Source organism: Balaenoptera ricei, chromosome 4 (assembly GCF_028023285.1).
Source record: "Balaenoptera ricei isolate mBalRic1 chromosome 4, mBalRic1.hap2, whole genome shotgun sequence".
NCBI classification, from domain to species: domain Eukaryota; kingdom Metazoa; phylum Chordata; class Mammalia; order Artiodactyla; family Balaenopteridae; genus Balaenoptera; species Balaenoptera ricei.
In genome coordinates, this window is record NC_082642.1 from 17,898,237 (window position 1) to 17,922,480 (window position 24,244).

At 40.5% G+C, this 24,244-nt stretch overlaps 1 protein-coding gene across 1 annotated transcript in view; it reads left to right on the forward strand.

The window, feature by feature from the left end:
- Positions 1 to 24,244, forward strand: part of NMNAT3 (nicotinamide nucleotide adenylyltransferase 3) — a 115,784-nt gene that overhangs the window by 85,863 nt on the left and 5,677 nt on the right. Inside the window, exons 3-4 of the mRNA XM_059920215.1 lie at positions 17,108 to 17,291; positions 22,213 to 22,295. Of these exons, the coding sequence (XP_059776198.1) occupies positions 17,108 to 17,291; positions 22,213 to 22,295 (267 nt within the window). The remainder of the gene's footprint in view (positions 1 to 17,107; positions 17,292 to 22,212; positions 22,296 to 24,244) is intronic.

Genomic DNA, 24,244 nt, shown 5'->3' on the forward strand with positions numbered 1-24,244 from the left:
TAACTATCTTCTGATTTTAAGCTTATTCTCTTATAGGTCACTTTGCGATCAAGTTTCTCTTTTCCTCCTATTTTCCCAAGAGTAAGTTAAGCATCCGAGGTGGCTTATCATCCTGGCATCTGAAAAGGGGCATCTGGCCCTCAATGTCCTTCAGCCGAGGGGTCTGCCCTTGACCTTGGGCATTGGCCTCTATTCTCTCTGCCTCCACTATTGAGGCCTCCTCAGCTTCTCTTGGCTCAGGCACAACTGCTGCTATCTGGGCCCATGCTGGACTCTCCCTGGCACTGCCAACACCATGGCCTCTGGCTTTGGGCTGCACACCTTGTACCCTGTACCCCCGCCCAGTAGCCCTACTGACTGTTAATTCTCAGCCTCCCTCACTACTCCTCTCGAGGAACCTTGAGAATTTTTACTGGTTTCTACCATGCCCTGCTGGAGCTGAGGGGGACTTGGAAGGCACGGGAGGGGGTGTTTTCTGAAGCTCTCTCTGCCTGTACTCGACACACTGCCATTTCCACTGTGTTGATGCTGTTCTGTGTTGGCACAGGGCAATGGGAGATGGTCTCCTCCTAGAATTCCAGGTGGGAACCAAAATACAAGTCCGTCTGCTCTGCAGTTTCCAAACCCAACTGGACTTCTTCACTATGCCCTCTCGCACCCAACACACACCAGGTTTTGTCTCTGAAGGGTAGGAGGGTGTAGGGAGCAGGCCTCAACTCAGGTCTAAATGCTCCATCACACAAACATTTCCTACCAAGCTCTTCTCTGCTCTGCTGCTCATTTCTCCACCCACCCCGCCCCCAGCCCAGAAAGGGTCTTCCCTTTCCATTTTCATATTCTCTCCTTCTTACCGCCCTGTGGATTTTAGTAAAACTGTGTCCTCTGACTCCCTGGGCTCTGGTTCTTGACTTTTTTAAGGGTAACTTTTGCAACTTAAATAAATCTTCCTCTCTCAACAACGCCTGGATCTTCCAAATGAAAGCTTTGACCTTCACAAGCACTCCTCTGAAATGAGTTTCAGGAGCCAGTTCTGGAAGTCAAAAGCTGAATGTCCTCTCCTTAGTCTCAGCTGGTTCTGCCACCCCCCTGGGCAGTGGGAGCCTCAGCCTGCATGATGGAGGACCCTAGGGCAGCCAGGTTTTCCAGAGATGGAAAAATGCATCAGAGAACTTCCACCTTCCAGGGGACAGGCTGCACTCTTTGGATCAACTCTCCCACTAAAACAACAAGAAATGGTGGATAGAACATTTTTCAGACTTCACTTTTAAAATGGAAAAGACAGAGGGGATGTCTCAGACAAGCTAAGAGATAAACACCTGTAACTAGGGAGGTAAGTATGCCACCGGGACCCCTGGTGGGCACTTGACAGTACTGCTCACAAAGGTTTGACTCAGTGGCCATACAAGCCAAGAGGGAAAGAATTCAAAGTTGGAGCCCTCCCAAGCTGGGAGCCTTATGGGTGACTTCTCCCACATGAAGCTAGATTCCCAGGAGCTGCACCCTCAGGACCAGGATGAACTAGATCTTAACCGACTTTCCTCCCCCAATCCTAGAGGACTTCAGAAAAGCCTTGGTGCCTTGACACTAAGGCAAGCAGAAGAAAAAGGAAAGCATAAAATATTGCTAGGAAGAAATGGCCACACATCAGCCCTCTGCCTGGATTAGTCAAAGAAGCACAAGTTGAGGACTTGACTTAAGGTCATCCATGACTTTTAATAACTCCAGCCAGGTACCTGGCGAAAGCAAACATGAAGCCTCTCTGGAGGAAGGCATATCTATATTAGGCCTTGGGGAGCCCCCCAAATAACTAGTTAGTGGCATTGACCAGCACACAGTCAAAAACAGCTAAGTGCAAAAGAAACAGAACAATATGAATAGAACTAGCAGAATCAACAGACAGCAAAAATAACCTGTAGAGACTTTGAAATTGGCATTGTTAGATACAGATTATTTATTTATTTATTTATTTATTTTTCTGCTTTTTGAAGTATAGTTGGTTTGCAATACTGTGTTAGTTACAGGTGTATAGCAAAGTGATTCAGCAGTATATATATATATATATATATATATATATTCTTTTTTCAATACTTTTCCATTATACTTTATTACAAGATATTGAATATAGTTCCCTGTGCTATACAGTAAATCCTTGTTGCTTATCTATTTTATATATAGTAGTGTGCATCTGTTAATCCCATACTCCCAATTTATCCCTCCCCCCTTCCCCTGTGGTAACCATAAGTTTGTTTTCTACGTCTGTGAGTCTGTTTCTGTTTTATAAATTAACTTGTACTATTTTTTAGATTCCATATATAAGTGATATCATATAATATTTGTCTTTCTCTGTCTGACTTACTTCACTAAGTATGATAATCTCTAGGTCCATCCATGTTGCTGCAAATGGCATTAGTTTGTTCTTTTTTATGGCTGAGTAATATTCCATTGTATATATGTACCACATCTTCTTTATCCATTCATCTGTCGATGGACACTTAGGTTGCTTTCATGTCTTACCTATTGTAAATAGTACCACTATGAACATTGTTGTGCACAGATACAGATTTTTCAAGTTACGCTTATGTTTTTTTAAAAAAAAGGACTTATCAGATTTGATGAAGAATAAATCAGCACTTCTAGAAATGACAACTAAAATAAATAAAATTAAAAGTTCAATAAAGGTCAGCTAAGAACACATAATAATCCTACATGTCTGCACACCAAAAACCAGAGTCTCAAAATACATGAAGCAAAAACTGGTAAGAGCTGAAAAGCAAAATAGTCAGGTTCACAGTCACAGGTGGGACTTCAACACTCCACTTGCAGCAATTGACAGAAATGCTAGACAGAAAATCAGCAAGGATATAGAAGAACTGAACAACACCATCAACCAACAGGATCTAATTCATGTGTGTATAACTCTCCACCAACAACAGCAGAATACACATTTTTTTTCAAACACCCATGGAACATTCACTAAAATGGGCCATATTCTGAGCCATAAAACTAACTTCAAGTTTTAAAGAACTGAAGTCATACAGATTATGGTCTCTGACCATAATGGAATCAAACTGAAATCAATAAAAGGAAAACAACAGGAAAATATTAAAACACTTGGAAATTAAACAACATACTGCTAAATAATCCATGGGTCAAAGAGAAAGTCTCAAAAGAAATTTTTTAAAATACATGGAACTGAATGAAAGTAAAAATACAACATATTAAAATATAGCAAATAACGTGGCAGCTAAAGCATAATAGAGAAGGAAGTTTATAACACTAAATGCTTACTTTAGGGAAAAAAAGGAAAGGTCTCAAATCAAGAAATAAAAGGCGAGAGATTGGTTCAAGATGGCGGAGTAGAAGAACAAGCTCTCACTCCCTATTTCGAGAACACCGGAATCACAACTAACTGCTGAACAGGCGTTGACAGGAAGACACTGGAACTCACCAAAAAAGATACCCCACATGCAAAGACAAAGGAGAAGCCACGGTGAGATGGTAGGAGGGGCGCAATCACAATAAAATCAAATCCCATAACTGCTGGGTGGGTGACTCACAAACTGGAGAACACGTATACCACAGAAGTCCACCCACTGGAGTGAAGGTTCTGAGCCCCACGTCAGGCTTCCAAACCTGGGGGTCCGGCAACAGAAGGAGGAATTCCTAGAGAATCAGACTTTGAAGGCTAGTGGGATTAGATTGCAGGACTTTGACAAGACTGGGGGAAACAGAGACTCCACTCTTGGAGGGCACACACAAAGTAGTGTGCACATTGGGACCCAGGGAAAGGAGCAGTGACCCCGTAGGAGACTGAACCAGACCTACCTGCTAGTGCTGGAGGGTCTCCTGCAGAGGTGGGGGGTGAATGTGGCTCACCATGAGGACAAGGACACTGGCAGCAGAAGTTCTGGGAAGTACTCCTTGCCATGAGCCCCCCCAGAGTCCGCCATTAGCCCCACCAAACAGCCCAGCTAGGCTCCAGTGTTGAGTCACCTCAGGCCAAACAATCAACAGGTAGGGAACCCAGCCCCACCCATCAGCAGTCAAGCGCATTAAAGTTTTACTGAGCTCTGCCCACCAGAGCAACAGCCAGCTCTAGCCACCACCAGTCCCTCCCATCAGGAAACATCCACAAGCCTCATAGGTAGCCTCATCCACCAGAGGGCAGGCAGCAAAAACAAGAACTACAATCCTGCAGCCTGTGGAACAAAAACACATTCACAGAAAGATAGACAAGATGAAAAGGCAGAGGGCTATGTACCAGATGAAGGAACAACAAAAAACCCCAGAAAAACAACTAAATGAAGTGGAGATAGGCAACCTTCCAGAAAAAGAATTCAGAATAATGATAGTGAAGATGATCCAGGACCTCGGAAAAAGAATGGAGGCAAAGCTCGAGAAGATGCAAGAAATGTTTAACAAAGATCTAGAAGAATTAAAGAACAAACAAACAGAGATGAACAATACAATAACTGAAATGAAAACTACACTAGAAGGAATCAATAGCAGAATAACTGAGGCAGAAGAACGGATAAGTGACCTGGAAGACAGAATGGTGGAATTCACTGTTGTGGAACAGAATAAAGAAAAAAGAATGAAAAGAAGTGAAGACAGCCTAAGAGACCTCTGGGACAACATTAAATGCAACAAGATTCGCATTATATGGGTCCCAGAAGGAGAAGAGAGAGAGAAAGGACCCAAGAAAATATTTGAAGAGATTATACTCAAAAACTTCCCTAACATGGGAAAGGAAATAGCCACCCAAGTCCAGGAAGTGCAGAGAGTCCCATACAGGATAAACACAAGGAGAAACACACTGAGACACATAGTAATCAAATTGGCAAAAATTAAAGACAAAGAAAAATTATTGGAAGCAGCAAGGGAAAAATGACAAATAACATACAAGGGAACTCCCAGAAGGTTAACAGCTGATTTCTCACCAGAAACTCTACAAGCCAGAAGGGAGTGGCATGATATACTTAAAGTGATGAAAGGGAACAGCTTACAACCAAGATTACTCTACCCAGCAAGGATCTCATTCAGATTCGATGGAGAAATCAAAAGCTTTACAGACAAGCAAAAGTTAAGAGGATTCAGCACCACCAAACCAGCTCTACAACAAATGCTAAGGGAACTTCTCTAAGTAGGAAACACAAGAGAAGAAAAAGACCTACAAAAACAAACCCAAAACAATTAAGAAAACGGTAATAGGAACATACATATCAATAATTACCTTAAACGTGAGTGGATTAAATGCTCCTACCAAAAGACACAGGCTTGCTGAATGGATACAAAAACAAGACCCATATATATGCAGTCTACAAGAGACCCACTTCAGACCTAAGGACACATACAGACTGAAAGTGAGGGGATGGAAAAAGATATTCTATGCAAATGGAAATCAAAAGAAAGCTGGAGTAGCAATACTCATATCAGAAAAAGTAGACATTAAAATAAAGAATGTTACAAGAGACAAGGAAGGACACTACGTAATGATCAAGGGATCAATCCAAGAAGATATAACAATTATAAATATATATGCACCCAACATAGGAGCACCTATGGAGCACATAAGGAGCACATAAGGCAACTGCTAACAGCTCTAAAAGAGGAGATCGACAGTAACACAATAACAGTGGGGGACTTTAACACCTCACTTACACCAATGGACAGATCATCCAAACAGAAAATTAATAAGGAAACACAAGCTTTAAATGACACAATAGACCAGATAGATTTACTTGATATTGATAGGACATTCCATCCAAAAACAGCAGATTATACTTTCTTCTCAAATGCGCACAGAACATTCTCCAAGATAGGTCATATCTTGGGTCACAAATCAAGCCTCAGTAAATTTAAGAAAATTGAAATCATATCAAGCATCTTTTCTGACCACAACGCTATGAGATTAGAAATGAATTACAGGGAAAAAAAACGTAAAAAACACAAACACATGGAGGCTAAACAATACGTTACTAAATAACCAAGAGATCACTGAAGAAATCAAAGAGGAGATCAAAAAATACCTAGAGACAAATGACAGTGAAAACACGATGATCCAAAACCTATGGGATGCAGCAAAAGCAGTTGTAAGAGGGAAGTTTATAGCTATACAACCCTACCTCAAGAAACAAGAAAAATCTCAAATAAACAATCGAACCTTACACCTAAAGGAACTAGAGAAAGAAGAACAAACAAAACCCAAAGTTAGCAGAAGAAAAGAAATCATCAAGATCAGAGCAGAAATAAATGAAATAGAAACAAAGAAAACAATAGCAAAGATCAATAAAACTAAAAGCTGGTTCTTTGAGAAGATAAACAAAATTGATAAACCATTAGCCAGACTCATCAAGAAAAAGAGGGTAGGGCTTCCCTGGTGGCGCAGTGGTTGAGAATCTGCCTGCTAATGCAGGGGACACGGGTTCGAGCCCTGGTCTGGGAAGATCCCACATGCCGCGGAGCAACTAGGCCCGTGAGCCACAACTACTGAGCCTGCGCGTCTGGAGCCTGTGCTCTGCAACAAGAGAGGCCGTGATAGTGAGAGGCCCGCGCACCGCGATGAAGAGTGGCCCCCACTTGCCACAACTAGAGAAAGCCCTAACACAGAAACGAAGACCCAACACAGCCAAAAATAAAAATAAATAAATAAATTAAAAAAAAGAAAAGAAAAAGAGGGTGAGGACTCAAATCAATAAAATTAGAAATGAAAAAGGAGAAGTTACAACAGACATCACAGAAATACAAAGCATCCTAAGAGACTACTACAAGCAACTCTATGCCAATAAAATGGACAACCTGGAAGAAATGGACAAATTCTTAGAAAGGTATAACCTTCCAAGACTGAACCAGGAAGAAATAGAAAATATGAACAGACGAATCACAAATAATAAAATTGAAACTGTGACTAAAAATCTTCCAACAAACAAAAGTCCAGGACCAGATGGCTTCACAGGTGAATTCTATCAAACATTTAGAGAAGAGCTAACACCCATCCTTCTCAAACTCTTCCAAAAAATTGCAGAGGAAGGAAAACTCCCAAACTCATTCTATGAGGCCACCATCACCCTGATACCAAAACCAGACAAAGATACTACAAAAAAAGAAAATTACAGACCAATATCACTGATGAAAATAAATGCAAAAATCCTAACAAAATACTAGCAAACTGAATCCAACAACACATTAAAAGGATCATACACCATGATCAAGTGGAATTTATCCCAGTGATGCAAGGATTCTTCTTCAATATACGCAAATCAATCAATGTGATACACCATATTAACAAACTGAAGAATAAAAACCATATGATCATCTCAAGAGATGCAGAAAAAGCTTTTGACATAATTCAACACACATTTATGATAAAAAAAAAAAGTCTCCAGAAAGTGGGCATAGAGGGAAACCACTTCAACATAAAAAAGGACATATACGACAAACCCACAACAAACATCATTCTCAATGGTGAAAAACTTAAAGCATTCCCTCTAAGATCAGGAAAAAGACAAGGATGTCCACTCTCACCACTACTATTCAACATAGTTTTGGAAGTCCTAGCCATGGCAGTCAGAGAAGAAAAAGAAATAAAAAGAATCCAAATTGGAAAAGAAGAAGTAAAACTGTCACGGTTTGCAGATGACATGATACTATACATAGAGAATCCTAAAGATGCCACCAGAAAACTACTAGAACTAATCAATGAATTTGGTAAAGTTGCATGATACAAAATTAATGCACAGAAATCTCTTGCATTCCTATACACTAATGATGAAAAATCTGAAAGAGAAATTAAGGAAACCCTCCCATTTACCATTGCAAAAAAAAGAATAAAATACCTAGGAATAAACCTACCTAGGGAGACAAAAGACCTGTATGCTGAAAACTATAAGACACTGATGAAAGAAATTAAAGATGACACCAACAGATGGAGAGATATACCATTGTCTTGGATTGGAAGAATCAATATTGTGAAAATGACTATACTACACAAAGAAATCTACAGATTCAGTGCAATCCCTATCAAATTACCAATGGCATTTTTTACAGAACTAGAACAAAAAATCTTAAAATTTGCATGGAGACACAAAAGACCCCGAATAGCCAAAGCAGTCTTGAGGGAAAAAAAACGGAGCTGGAGGAATCAGACTCCCTGACTTCAGACTATACTACAAAACTACAGTAATCAAGACAATATGGTACTGACACAAAAACAGAGATATAGATCAATGCAACAGGATAGAAAGCCCAGAGATAAACCCACACACCTATGGTCAGCTAATCTATGACCAAGGAGGCAAGGATATACAATGGAGAAAAGACAGTCTCTTCAATAAGTGGTGCTGGGAAAACTGGACAGCTACATGTAAAAGAATGAAATTAGAACACTCCCTAACACCATACACAAAAATAAACTCAGAATGGATTAGAGACCTAAATGTAAGACTGGGAACTATAAACCTCTTAGAGGAAATATAGGAAGAACACTCTTTCACATAAATCACAGCAAGATATTTTTTGATCCACCTCCTAGAGTAATGGAAATAAAAACAAAAATAAACAAATGGGACCTAATGAAACTTAAAAGCTTTTGCACAGCAAAGGAAACCATAAACAAGACAAAAAGGCAACCCTCAGAATGGGAGAAAATATTTGCTAACAAATCATCAGACAAAGGATTAATCTCCAAAATATATAAACAGCTCATGCAGCTCAATATTAAAAAAACAAACAACCCAATCCAAAAATGGGCAGAAGACCTAAATAGATGTTTCTCCAAAGACATACAGATGGCCAAGAAGCACATGAGAAGATGCTCAACATCACTGATTATTAGAGAAATGCAGATCAAAACTACAATGCGGTATCACCTCACACCAGTTAAAATGGGCATCATCAGAAAATCTACAAACAACAAATACTGGAGAGGGTGTGGAGAAAAGGGAACCCTCTTGCACTGTTGGTGGGAATGTAAATGGATACAACCACTATGGAGAACATTATGGAGGTTCCTTAAAAAACTAAAAATAGAATTACCATATGACCCAGCAATCCCACTACTGGGCATATACCCAGAGAAAACCATAATTCAAAAAGACACATGCACCCCAATGTTCTTTGCAGCACTATTTACAAAGCCAGGTCATGGAAGCAACCTAAATGCCCATCGACAGATGAATGGATAAAGAAGATGTGGTACATATATACAATGGAATATTACTCAACCATAAAAAGGAACGAAATTGGGTCATTTGTAGAGACGTGGATGCATCTAGAGACTGTCATACAGAGTGAAGTAAGTCAGAAAGAGAAAAACAAATATCGTATATTAACACATATATGTGGAACCTAGAAAATGGTACAGATGATCTGGTTTGCAGAGCAGAAATTGAGACATAGAAGTAGAGAAAAAACCTATGGACACCAAGGGGGGGGAAAGCAGTGGGGGGTTGGGGGTGGTGGTGTGATGAATCGGGAGGTTGGGATTGATATGTATACACTGATGTGTATAAAATGGATGACTAATAAGAACCTGCTGTATAAAAAATTAAATTAAATTAAATTAAAAATGAAATAAAAGGCATACATGTAGGAAAAGAAGAAATAAAACTTTCTCTATTTGCATGTGACATGGTTGTCTATGTACACAATGCCAAGGAATCTGTTTTTTTTAGATCTCAGAATAAATGAGATAAAAATCAACAAACAAAAATCAATCTTGCTTATGTATATTAATAACAAGCATGTGAACCAAAATTAAAAACATAATACCATTAACAATTGATCTAAATAAAATGAAATACTTAGGTACAAATCAACAAAATATTTATATAATTTTCAAAATTATAAAATACTGAGAAAGAAATCAAAGAAGACCTAGACAAATGGAGATATTTACATGTTTTTAGATTAAAAGACTTTAAAAAAAACTTTCAATGAATAATTTGGAATCAGACTAGAGATAGAAAAATACAAACTTAGTGAACTGGAATATAGATCAAATGAAATTATGAAGAGTGGAGGAGAGAGAGAAAAAGATTTGTTTTTAATTCCAGAAGAGAGGGTAGGAGACATGGTGGCTATGTATACACAATCAGAGAGCTAGAAGAAGAGGGCAGAGCACAGGGGGCAGAGGCATTTTCTGAAGAGATAATAACTAAGAATTTTCCATGTCTAATAAAAGACACCAATCCCCAGATTTAAGAAACCCAGTGATCCCAAAGAAGGATAAACAGAAATTCCTGTGTAGACAAAGAAAATATTGAAAGCAACCAGAGAAGTACAGATTATCTTCACAGGAACGGCAGATAGATTATAGATGGCTTCTCAATAGCATCAATTGAAAGTCAAAAAACTGTAGAACCATAACTTCAAAGTACTGAAGGAAAATGATTGCCAATCAGTTAGTTCATATACAGTGAAAATATATTTTGGGAGTGAGGGTAATATCTTGAAAATGTCTTTCAAGCATGAAGTCACTAACTTAAGGAAATTCTATGGGATATATTCTGTCAGAAGGAGAGTGATTCCCGGAGAGCAGGTCTGATATGCAAAGAGAAATGGAGTGTAAAGAAAATGGCAAATACATGGGTAAATTTAAGTGAGCATTGGTTGTATAAAACAGAATGATAAGGTCTAATAGGGTTAGGGAAAACAATAGGCTTAAAATATGTACAAGACTAGCATGGACAGAGCTCTCTAGTCCCCATGTTGTTGAGGAAGAGGGGAAAGGTCTTCATTTACTTTGGATGTGAGACTATACATAATTCCAATCCGAGAGGAAAAAAATGAAATAAAGCCTAAACACAGGCAGGACAAGAGTTAAAAATAACATAGACTTGTGTGGGAAGAAAGAAAATACTCTGTAAGTTGGTAGCTTTAAACTTAAATCTGTTAGCATTCACGTTAAATGTAAGTGAACTTAACGTTCCAATTAAGAGTCAATAACTGTCAAATTTGACCCCCCAAATTTTTTTTTCCAGCTTTAGGCTATTTACAAAAGACTTTCCTGAAACAAAAGTATAGAAAGATTGAAAGTAAAAGGGTGAAAAATATATGACATGCATATACTAATCAAAATAAAACTGTTGAGACTATAGTACTATCAGGCATATAGACTTTAAGTAAAAACTATTACTAGAGAGAAAGAGGCTTGATTCACAGATATGTAAGAATCATAAATATATAGGAACTTAAATAACATATTTTAATAACATATTAAAATATATGAAACAAAAGTTGAAAGAACTAAAAAGAAAAATAGAAAAATTCACAGTCATAGTGGGAGATTTTAACATGCCTCTCAATAAATAATACACAGGCAGACAAAAAAATCAGTAAGAACATAGATTTAAACAAAACGATTAGCAATATTAAGTAAATGGACAGAACATTGCACCCAACAATCATAGAATACACATTTTTTTTTAAGTACACATGGAACATTTACCAAAACTGATCATATCCTAGGACATAAAGCAAGTATCAACATATTTCAAGAGACTGAAATCAATAGAGTATGTTCTCTGACTACAGTGAACTAAGCTAGAAATCAATAACAAAAAGATTACCAAAAATCTCAATATGTTGGGTAATTAGGAAAAACACTTCTAAATAGTTCATGGATCAAAAAGTCATAATAATAAAAATTAGAAAGTATTTTGAACTGAATGATCATGAAAACACTACATATCAAAAAGTAAATGCAAGTAAAGTCATGCTTAAAGGACATAAGTAAAGTCGTGCTTAGAGGGAATTTTTATAGCCAGAACTGTGTGTATTAGAAAATAAGTTAAATGGCAAATTAGCTGAGTATCCATCACCAGGAGTTAGAAAAAGAACAGCAAAATAGCACCAAGAAAGTAGGAGGATAGAATTAATAAAAATAGAACAGAAATTGATGAAATGGAAAACAAACATTCAATAGAGAAGATCAATAAAGCCAAAAGTTGGTTTTTTGAAAAGACTAATAAGATTACAAACCTCTAGCAAGATTGAGCAAGGAAAAAGAATGGAAACACAACCAACATTAGGAATGAAAAGAACATCACTACAGATGGTGTCAACACTAAACAGATAAGAGAATATTGGAAACAACCTTATGCCAGTACATTTCAAAATTTAGATATAATGAAAAGGATCCTAGAAAAAATGCAAGTTGCCAAAAATTATAATGAAGAAATAAAAATCTGAATCATTTTACAACCATTAAAGAAATTAAATCATTAGTCAAAAAATTTCACACAAATTAGACTCCAGCCTCATGAAGACTTCACTGATGGGTTCTAGAAAACACTTAATGGAAAAAAATGTTATTTCAATCCTACACAAGCTATTTCAGAGCATAGAAAAAGAGGGGACTCCCAACACTTCTTATGAGGCTAGCATGACCTTGATACCAAAACCTGATTAGGACATTAAGAGAAAATAAAATTATAGACTTCTCTTGCTTCCTAAAAATATATTAGCAGAGTGAATCCATCAACACATCAAAAAGGTAATATATCTTGACCAAACCAAGTTTATCTCAGGAATGCAATGTTAAAGATTAGAAGGTTAATCAATGCAATGCACTGTATTAACTGACTAAAGGAGAAATATCACACAGTCATTTCAAGAGTTTCAGAGAATTCATTTGTGACAAAAGCTCAAACTATGACTAACTGGGAATGTCTCTTTTTTATTTTATAAAGGTAACATTGATATATAACATTATGTAAGTTTCATGTGTACAATATTTCTACTTTTGTATACCCTACAAAGTGCTCACCATCAAAGATTTAGTTTCCATCTGTCACCATACAGGAGACATGTATGGTAAAGGAGACTGATCTCCTTTACCCATTTCACCCTCCCTCCACCCCTCCCCCTCTGGTAACCACTACTCTGTTCTTTATATCTACAGGTTTGTGTTTGTTTTTGTTTGGTTTGGTTTGTTCATTATTTGTTGTTTTTTTTTTTTTAGTTTATTAGTTTTTTATATTCCACATATGAGTGAAATTATACAGTATTTGTCTTTCTTCATCTGACTTATTTCACTTAGCATAATACCCTCAAGATCCATCCATGTTCTAACAAATGGCAAGATTTCATCTCTTTTCTGGCTGAGTAGTATTCCATTGTGTATGTATGTGTGTGTGTATATATATATATATATATATATATATATATATATATACACACACACCACAACTCCTTTATCCATTCATCTGTTGATGGGCGCTTAGGTTGCTTCCATGTCTTGGCTATTGTAAATAATGCTGCAGGGAACATAGGGGTATGTATATATTTTCAGATTAGTATTTGTGTATTCTTTGGAAAAATATACAGAAGTGGGATAGCTGGATTGTATGGTAGTTATATTCTTAATTTTTTGAGGAATCTCCATACTGTCTTCTGCAGTGGCTGCACCAATTTACATTCCCACCAACAATGCAAGAAGGTTCCCTTTTCTCCACATCCTCACCAACACATATTTCTTGTCTTTTTTGATAATAGCCATTCTGACAGGTGTGAGGTGGTGTCTCATTGTGGTTTTGATTTGCATTGCCATGATGTTTAGTGATGTTGAGCATCTTTTCATGTGCCTGTTGGTCATCTGTACGTCTTCTTTGGAAAAATGTCCATTCAGCTCCTATGCCCATTTTCAAATTGTTTTTTTTAATTGTTGAGTTATATGTGTTCTTTATATATTTTGGATAGTAAATGTCTCTTTTAAAATAACATATTTGTCAGGATAGATCAGGCTAAGTTGCAGTAACAAATCCCCCAAGTTGAGGAGTTTAACACATTAAATAAAGTTTATCTTTCATCAGATAAATCCTGTGTAGGTTCAGAAGATCTACAGGGCAGTTCCCTTCCAAGCTGTGTCTCAGGTATCCTGGTAGGCCCCATATGCTTTGCTATCTTAATTGCAGCTTTCAGATTCACTATGAAGAGCTAGAGCGTCATGCAAGAGTTTTTATGGTCAAGTCTACATGGGGCATACATCACTTCCACCCACGTCCCAATGACTATAACCCATTCAAATCACAAAAACACAACCTAATTTCAAGAGGAACAGAAATATTAGTTTCCTATATGCCCAGAAAGAGGAAAAATAAAAATGGGTCTTAATGAACACATGGCATGGTCTCTGCCACAAGTGAAAAAGGATATCTACAGAAAACTTGCAGCGAACATCATATGTAATAATGAAACTTGAAAGTTTTTCCTCTGATAGTGGGAATAACACAAGGATGCCTGCTAACACCATCTCTATACAGCATTATTCTAGAGGTCTTAAACAATGCAACAAGAAAAATAAAATGTAAAAGGATTGGAAATGAAACAGCAAAATTGTCAGTATTTTCAGATGGTATTATTTTGGACATAGAAGATTCAAAAGACTCTGCAGATGAACTATTAGAATTAATGAGAGAGTTTAGCAAATTTACTAGATACACATTCAAGATACCTAAATCAATTATATTTCTACATATCAACAGCAGGAAAAAAAAGTATTTTAAAAATGCCATTTATAGTGGCATCAAAAAATCAAGAATCTAGGAATAAATCTTACAAAAGATGTGTTAAGTGCGCTACAAGAAAAATTGTAAAATTTTATTTAGAAACATTTAAGAAAACCTAAACAAATGGAAAGATATACCATGCTCTTGGATTGGAAGACTCATTATTGTAAAAATGTCAGTTCTCCCTAAATTGAATTATAGATTTGATTCAATTCCTATCAAATTTCAGCAGGTGTTTTGGGGGGCTGGGGAGCTGTTTCATCTTTGTGGAACTTGACAAGTGCTTTCTAAAATTTATGTGGAAAATACAAGAAGTCAAGAATTGCGAAGACACTCTTGAAGAACAGGTGGGAGGATTTACTTAACCAGATATCAAGATGTGTACTAAAGCTCTGTTAAACAAGGCAGTGTGACGTTGTACAAGGATGGCAAATACAGCCACATAACAGAACAGAGAGCCGAGAAACAGGCCCATGCGCAGATGGACACTGGGAGTTCCACACGGGTGACAATGCACAGCAGCGGGGCAGAAGAGGTCTTTTTGGTAAATGATGCTGGAATAATTGACTATCCAAATGGAAAATAATTTAATAGGACGCACATCATGCACAGAGACACAAATGTGAAAAACAAAACTATAAAGCTTTTATGAGATAATACAGGAAAATATCCTCATAACACAAAATGCACTAGCCATAAAGGAAAAAAACTAACAACCCAACTACATAAAAATTAAGAACGTTTGTTTTCACAGGATTCCATAAAAAGAATAAGACAAGCCATCAAGTGAGAGAAGGTATTTATGACATATATAACCAACCAACAAAGGGCTAATATTTGGAATAGATGAAGAACTTTACAAATCAATGATAAAAAGGTAGACAACCGAAAATATAGGCAAAAGATTTGAACAGGCACTTAAGCTCGAATGTTTAATAATATATATGAATAAATGCTCAGGCTCATTGGTTAGCAGGAAAAGGAACATTAAAACCACAATGAGATATAACTACACATCCATCAGATGGGAAAATCCTGACAATAACCCTGTATGGTTATTTGCTCGATGGTGTGAAGCAAGTGAACGCTCATACACCGCTGGTTGGAGAGTAAATATCTATAACCATTTTAGAAAATTGTTTGGCATTATCTAGTAAAGCTGCAAATACATCTACCCAATGACTTAGCAGTTCCACTCTTAGGTACATATCCTAAGAAATATATGCTTGTGCACACAGGGAGACTTGTGCAAGCATTTTCATAGCAGCATTGTTGGTAACTGTCTAAAACCAGAATCAAACCAAATCCATCAACAGTAAGATAGATCAATTCTTTCGTATATAATCATGCAAAAGAATATCATGCAGCAATAAAACTGGTTGGACTACATGAATTTTATCAAAGTGAAAAAGGCTTAATGAAAGAATACATTCAGTACGACTCCATATTTAAAAGTTTCAAAAGCAGGCAAAATCAACCTGTGTTTTTTAAGGATGCATAAATACATGGTAAAGCTATAAAGGAAAGCAAGAGAATTAATATTATAAAAGTAAGAATAGTGATGAGCTTCCATCAGAGTGTGGAGGCTGTGATAGGGAATTTCTGTATCTTAACCTAGGTGAGGATTAGAACAGGATATACTTTATAACTCTTTGTCAAACTCTATGCCCTTTTATATGCATATGATATTTTATAATACAATTTTTTTAAATGTATCATATACAAAGTCAAAATATTATCTCCCCTCATAAACATTATCTAATTTTGTCCTTACCACAAGGTCCTGCCAAGCAGGTATTATCCCATTTTACAGGTAGGAAAACTGAAGTTCAAATGGCTAAGTGTTTTATTTTTGCAAATAGTTTGGTAATTTGCCTAAGACATCCTAGTGAGTGATAGAACTAGAGCTTCACCCAAGTCCCACCCACAGTCTCTCTGAGGCCCATTCATACTCTTTCCATGGTGGTTCTCTGTAGCTTCTACAATTCACTGCAGCTCTAAACCTATGATGCCCCATTCTTCAGTCACTGAGCCATGCAACATCTCTCATAAGACAGCTCACATCTTTTCCAAAGTAGGCCTTCCCATTCCCTTAACAGCACAGTCCTCCAAAGCCAATGGTGGGCCTGTGCAGTGAGTCTGCATCCCATCACCCACCCACCTGGTCCAGGCTAAATGTCATCCCTTCCTCTTTGATCCACAAAATCCCCTGTTTGAGCTAAGAAACCATGTGTAACTGTTGTCCCAAACATGGTTAGAGGACAGTAGTGCCCCTGTAAGTCCCACGCAGGGGGAGTCATCGTGTTCCTGCAACATATTCTGACCCTAACCGTCCACATTGCTATCTGGGAGCCTTGCCTCAGCTCTGCCCCCACGGCATCCTCTCAGCTACTCCAGGGTGTAGAAGCCTCTGGAGGAGAGGCACGTGGTTCCTGAGGTAGCACCTTTACCTGGCCCAAGGGAGCTGGCCCGCCCAGCAGAGAATGCTAGGGTCTGATCCCACTCAGGACGAGACCCCAAGATTTTTAGCACCTGCCTGAATTCCAGCTGCCAGGTGACAAGGTCCTGTACCAGCAACACCACTGCTCTCTGCTGCCTAGGCAGGTACCAGGTGATCGGGGGTATCATCTCTCCTGTCAATGACAACTACGGAAAGAAGGGCCTCGTGGCTGCCCGGCACCGGGTGGCCATGGCCCGGCTGGCCCTGCAGACGTCCGACTGGATCCAGGTGGACCCCTGGGAGAGCGAGCAGGTGCAGTGGACGGAGACAGTCAAGGTGCTGAGGTAACGGTGGGCATGTGCTCTTGGGATGAGCAGGGGCCACGGTTGCGTCTGCAGAGCCCACAGGGTGACAGGCAGGGATGGAGTGTTGAGTGGGGCTTCAGCCAGCCCCTCTCACCCAGGTCCTGCAACTGTTTCTCCTTAGAGGGAGAGAGACCAACAGATTCACATTCTCAGCGAGGTCCTAAGAGAAAAAATCACAAACTACTGCCCTTCAGGGTACACTTTGTGGGAAAGCCCCATCTTGTTTCAGGGGGTTGTAGCATCTAGGCTCCAGGGCCACCACTCGGTAGCTCTGTGGCATGAGGCACATGACATTTCTCCGGGACACATTTCTCACTTGCAAAACGGGGACAGCATAACCTAATGAGCATTACGAAAATGTAAATCACTTTTCTGACCCAGAACCAAATAATCATACTCAGTAAGTGAGACCCTTTATTATTGTCATCACTGACTAGGTTGAAAACTGCATCTACATAATAGGCCATCTTTTCCAAGGGTACAGATCCTAGGTTCTATAAATCTAGACTTTAAGAAAAAACTATGAATCTAGAAATAATTACACAGGATTTTTTTTTTTCCTTTAGAATTGCTATTAGCATTCAGCATAAGTAATGCAGCCATTTAAAAGCCCTGTATTTTAGGACAATGGGTCTCTGACTTTCGTCTGGGAAGCTTTCCTGGGAGATCGCTAGAGAAGCAAGAGGTCCCACTTGTCCCACCTGTCAGAGGGGATTGTGAGGTGGGCCTGCCTGTCACTAATGACAGCCAGCTCTGCCGGAAAGATTGCAAACTGTGGGCTGTGTCTTGATCTATGTGGAAGCACTAGGGTTGTCAGAGAATAGGAGACACAAGGGACCAGGTTGAATGATTGACAGCCCTGTCCATAATTTGGATTGGTTTTTATTTTTTACTAATCTTCAAAGTCACTTGGGAGAAAAATGTCTGCCTTTTTAAGCAAAGGTAAACATCTAGTTTCCACATCCTGGTTCTTATTACTTACCCTTTACTGGGGAAATAACCAGCTAGAAGCATTCCGCAGTTACAGTGCTACTTCAAAATCTGTTGTCAAATTGAAGGAGAGCAAATATGAAATAATTGTTAGATATATGCTTCTCTTTTTTTTTTTTAACTTAAGTAATAAATTTACACCTAGATCACCCTTTTAGAATAAACAGTGTAGTCAGCTCTCATTTATCTAGGCTAACAGAGGGGAGTAGAAACAAATCAGATAATCCAACAAATCATTTAGCTTTAATATGTAGTCAGAAACCAAGAGACACTCTCCTTTTCCACCCTGTGAGGGGCAGTGTGGCCTCGGGCCCAGATCTTGGAGCCAAATTTACTAGCGAAGTGACTTGATGTAAATGAGTTAGCCTCTCTGAGCCTCAATTCCTCACCTAATAACATGGGGACGACACCACCTACGTCACTGGGATACTGTATGAACTACATGAGATGATGTCGGAAAACACCTGGTTTATAGTAGGTGCTTAATAATGTTAGCTACCTTCCCTGCATCCCTAACGGGCCCATAATGTCTACTCATAACAGATAAGCCATTCACAGGTAAGTAGGATTTGACCGCAGTACCACGTAATTAATATCCTGCTGCAAAATGCAGACCTAAGATTTTACAGGACACATTCTTTTTCTTTTTTTTACTGTACCCTTTAGACAAGTGCTTCTCAGCCCTGGCTGCACCTTGAATCACCTAGGGAGTTTTCAAAAGTACGGAAGGCTGAGTCTAACCCCAGAGACTGAGATGTCATTGGTCTAGGACGGGGCCTTAGGATTTTTAAGAGCTCCCTGGTGATTCTAATGTGTGGCCAGGGTTGAGATCCACAGCCCCAGTCACCAAGTGTGTGAATCATGCTTATGATTAGTACTGGGACCAGTCCAAACCAGTGGTCTCAATCCTGGCTGTAGGAATCACCTGGGAAGCTATTTCTAAATGCTCAACCTCCCCTACCTGAGATTTTGATTTTTCTGGGGCAGGGTCTAGGCATGGGTACTTTTCAAGGTCCCCAAATGATTTATTTTGTGCAGCCAAGGTTGAGAATCCACTGATATAGTCAACACTGTTTTATCAGATAGCTGATTAAGATTTTGTTTCAGCATTTGGGGTGGGCTTCATTCGAACATTTGTTTAATTACTAATGTTTTCCTAAAATTCCCAAAAACATTTTTTTTAAGATAGAAAATCTGGTTAAAATTGTAAAGTTAGGTGATTCTAGAAGCATTGTAGAAATCCACCCCACCCTTTGCTCCATTTAGTATCCTCTTGGTGGACTCAGCAGTGAATCTACATCATGGTGACAGTGACATATGTCACTATGAAGTCAATTCACTGTAGGGCTTATTGAGTATTCTTTTTCTCCTTATTAGGTTTTTTAATTTTTACTCTAATTTTAAAAAAAAATCTGGGCCAGCTTTCATGCTTTTAGGGCACTTGATAACTGATTTCACTTGCCCTTTCCCCATGCTGGGGGAGGGCCTCGGTCACGATGCCATTTGATGTGGTCCAGCAGCAGCTCATGTGCCCCTGGGCAAATACGGTCTTATGTCGTCCTCATTTTACAGATGAGTAAACTGAGGCTCAGAGAGGCTAAGTTAACCACTGTCACACAACAAATAAGCATGTGGTGGAGCCCTAGTCTGTTGATCTCTGAAGCCATGCTTATGGCCATCCTCAAAACCAGTGATCTACGGGTGGGACCACGACGTGGCTGACTCCACTTCTGCCACAGTGACCTTCTGATCGGGTATTGTTGGAGACCAGGGGCTGCTGAGGACACAGAGAACATGCTGCCAGGGGCTGGGCACGCCAGGGTACCCCTCAGGCAGGCAACAAGAGGAAGCAATGACCTCCCGCCCAACAAAGGCGGAGTGGAGGTCTGTGAGGAAGATGCATGTGGCGTTGAAGATAATCATTTGCACACCAGAGTTCAGAGCTCCAGCTAATATTCAAAGTAGGGTCAACTTGAACCAGGAGCGTCAAGGTAGGTAAAATAAAGTAATACCAGCTTTCACTGATCACCTACTCTGTGTGCCAGGTATATAATATCTAGTCAGCTCAGCAACTCTGAGAAGTAGGTGAGTTTGGCCTCATTTCACAGATGAGGAAACAGAGGTTCTGAAAGGGTCAGCAACATACTCAAAGTCCTACAGCGAGAAAGTGGAGGTGAGACCCGAACCTACTTCAGTCTGATGCGAGATTCCAGACTAACCCAGGAGTGAATCCTCAGAGGTGAAGCTTTCTAAAACCAAAGTAATAAGACAATAATGGAAACACAGACGAGTCCAGCGAGGCCCTGAGAAGACTCAGCTGAGCCACTGAGACCATCAGGAGGGAATCTGGACCTGAATTAAATGTATTTATTTATCCCCCTTCCATCCTTCGTGAATTCAGCTGACTTTACTAAGCAGTTCCCTAGGTACCAAGAATATAAGGATGAATTAAATGAGCTCCTTGTTCACAATCTGGTGGGGAAGACAGACTGAGAGTAAGGATACTAATAACAGCTAACATCGATGGGGCACTTTTCTGCGGATGGGCTGTGCTAAGCTCTCTAATTCATCCTCACAGCAGCTCTCTGGGGTGGGTACTATCATTGTCCGCCATTCTACAGATAAGGAAAGTGGAGGCAGATTGCTTAAGGCACCCACCAAGATTCCACAGCTCCTAGTTGGAAGCAGGATTCCAACCCAGGCAATCCCATTCTAGAACTTAACCTCTACACTGCACCGCTCCTAATAATAATCAACATCAGCCACTTCCCCAGCCGGGCAGAAGCCCTTGCTCCTTCATGGTCTTGTGATACTCAGGGTAGACAAGGCCGGCATTAACTTTCCTGACCAATTAACAGAGGTCAGTGAGGCCCTGAGGGTGTTTGTGACTCACCCAGGCTCGTACAAGCAGGAGAGCCTAAACTTGAACCCAGCCACTCTGGCTACAAACACATGCTTCTCCCACCAGGCACTTCTCCTTCCCAAACACAGGTCTAGTTAATACGGTAAGTGGAAGATGGAAGATCAAATTGATACCAGACATAGTGATTACCTGTGCTCGATTAAAAAGAAGAAGGCACAGGTATCTCTTGATTTGCAGAAGATAGATTGCTTAAAGAGCCGAGCCTGCCATATGGGTGTAAGTCTAATCATATCTGAACTGCTAACACATAATGAGATTTGCTCTGTGCTGCACACCGCTTGGTGGGCTTTGCGTGTATAACTCCTTTCATCTTCATAACCATCCGTGGGAAGCCGGCACTGTCATCATTCCTCGTTTTGCAGGTGCCGAGACTGGAAACCGCCCACCCGGGGTCCCACCGCTGGCCGGCGGGGGAGCTGGGATTCAACCCAGGCAGTCTGGCTCCAAGCCAGGCTCTGAGCATCACCCTGTCAAATCCTAAAGTACTAGCCCACGATCCGAGAGAGCCTCTATCTTGAGAGGCAGCTGTGGGCCATGCACTGTGCCAGTGCTTGCTGCGTGTTAGCTCATTTACCTTCACAAAAGTCTAAAAAGTAGGTGTATTATCCCAGCTTTACAACTGAAAATTTGTATTTTGAACTCAGGTCTGATTCTAATAGCCCAGGTCTGTAATCCCTATTCAGTTTTTTGTAAAAAGTGAGGTATTGAAAGAAAATACTAAAAGAGTAGAAATCTGCTCATTTCCTCCTTTCAGCCAGGGCTCACAGAAGGCAGTGAGCTGCCTTGGATATGGGGGTCTGTGAGGACCCAGACGCATCACCTGGCACAGGGCCTGGCACATAGTAGGCCTTCAGCAAATATTTATGGAATGAGCTACCTAAAATGGACAAAAGCAGGTTGAGACTTAAAATTAGAGAACCCCCTGGGTGGTCTGGGGGGACTGTAGGCCACATGAACGCCCCCTGAACCCATATGCTTACAACACAGGCACCATCACAGCGAACTGCTCAGATCTCTGCCCTGGAAGGAAGGCCCGGACCAAGGCAAGGTTGACTCTCCAGCCCCCGCAGGTGGGTGCTGACCCTCTCCTCTGTGGGAGGGTGAGATGTCAGGGCTTCGGGTGAGAACCAATGGGAGTCACAGCCCCCTGGGCACAGATAAGGGTTTTCGAAGCCTGCTAGGGGTGACACTTCCCACGTTGAAAGGTCAAACTAACCAATCTGCCACCATCCCTTGTAAATTGTTATGCTAAATTGGTATTTTCTACCCCAAAGGAGTTTACCTACACTTGTGACTTGTGCTTGTGACCTGGATTACAGTCAGGGCTACATAGAGATAAACTTGAGGGTGCTGCTGGGCTGCTTTTGAAAGCCTTAGCCTTTTTGAAAACAAAATGTGCCATTATATCCCTTAAACTAATACTTTATAGCAGTGTTACTCAGTGTTTTACTTGGAAGAGGAAACCTATTTTTAAGGCATGTAAAGTCGATTTGGATTATCCTTTTAATTTGTAGCCCTGGGTTTCTACCCTGTTGTCAACTCCTGGTGTTTGATGGAATCTTGTCAGCTGTGATTTCAGAGTACCTCCCATGGCAGCCCTGGTACCGGGGGTCAAATGCATGGCCCCTCAGGCACATAAACAGGAGCACCAGTGATTGGGGTGGGCAGGATGTGCCATGAGCAGGGAATCGCTGGTCCCACTGGGCCAACACTCCAGCGGCTCTCCCAACTTTAGTTGGTGGGACACTATTTCCCTATGAGAAGGGCTCCAGAATGTCACGGTTAAACAAACTTAAAGTGGTGTCTTTACTGCAGGACTTTTCAGAGCCTTTACTATGTTCGTGTGCGTTGTGACTCTGAAAGAAAGGGAAGAGGCTCGCAGCCATTCTTAGCACTTTTTAATCGTGGGACTCTTTTTAATGCATATTAGTATTTCTCAGAACCGGTGCTTCCCCGGAACACAGACTGGGAAACACTCTTCTAAAAGGACTTGAAGGGTGGGTGGGGAGACATTAGGAGTTTGGGATTAACATATACACGGTACTATATATATAAAATAGGTAAACAACAAGGACCTACTGTATATAGCACAGGGGATTATATTCAATATCTTGTAATAACCTATAATGGAAAAAAATCTGAAAAAGAATATATATATGTTCATAATTAATTAATTAATCAATTAATTAAAAGGACTTGAAAATGCCCTAAAGGTTTCCTGCAGCAGTTCCTGAATGCTGGTCAAAGGAACCTGTGCGGCTTGTTAAAACCGCTAATTCCCAGGCCACGCCTCAGACCTGCTGAGGGGGAATGGGGCCTGGGACTCTGGATGTTTAATAGGCACGCTGGGGAACTGCTTTACCGCCAGTTTGGGGAGCTGTGCACTAGAGTAGGAATCCAAGAAAGAAGGAGCTACAGAGTCTCCTATACGATCAGCTTGTACAGTGTTTATTACACTCCCCTGGTCTCCCTGTCTCCCCCCCTCCACTGCCAGCATGGGCTCCTCCTCATCTGTCCCGCAGTCCTGAGCACAGCACACAGTGTGCATTCGCAGCCCTCTGCCTTCTTTCTGAATCACCCCTGGCCCAGCAGTCACTCCTAATAGGGTTCTAGAGATGCCGGCTGAGAACAGAGACAGGTGCCCAGCCCCTGCCCTGAGCTGGAGACAGGCTGTGAATGGCCGTGTGTCCAGACATGGATTAGGGGGGCCGGAGGAGGTGACGCCTGCACCGTGACTCACAGGATCAGCAGGTTCTCTGGGGCCGGGGATATTTCGGGGACAGAGGGGCAGCTGAGTGAGGCACACAGGCAGGAAGTGCTGGGCACTCCGTACCATTCAGGATGCTGGAGCCCACAGTGAAGGAAGGGAGTAGCTTCCAGTGAGGTAGGAGGAAGGCCACGCCTAGGCTCCCAGCTTCTCAGCTCTCTGCGGATGCTTCCAGAATCCCTGTCTCTGCCTGGCGTGCCCCTCCTCCCCCTTCCCTTCTTGGCTCCCCTGTTGAAAACCTGTCTGTCCTGT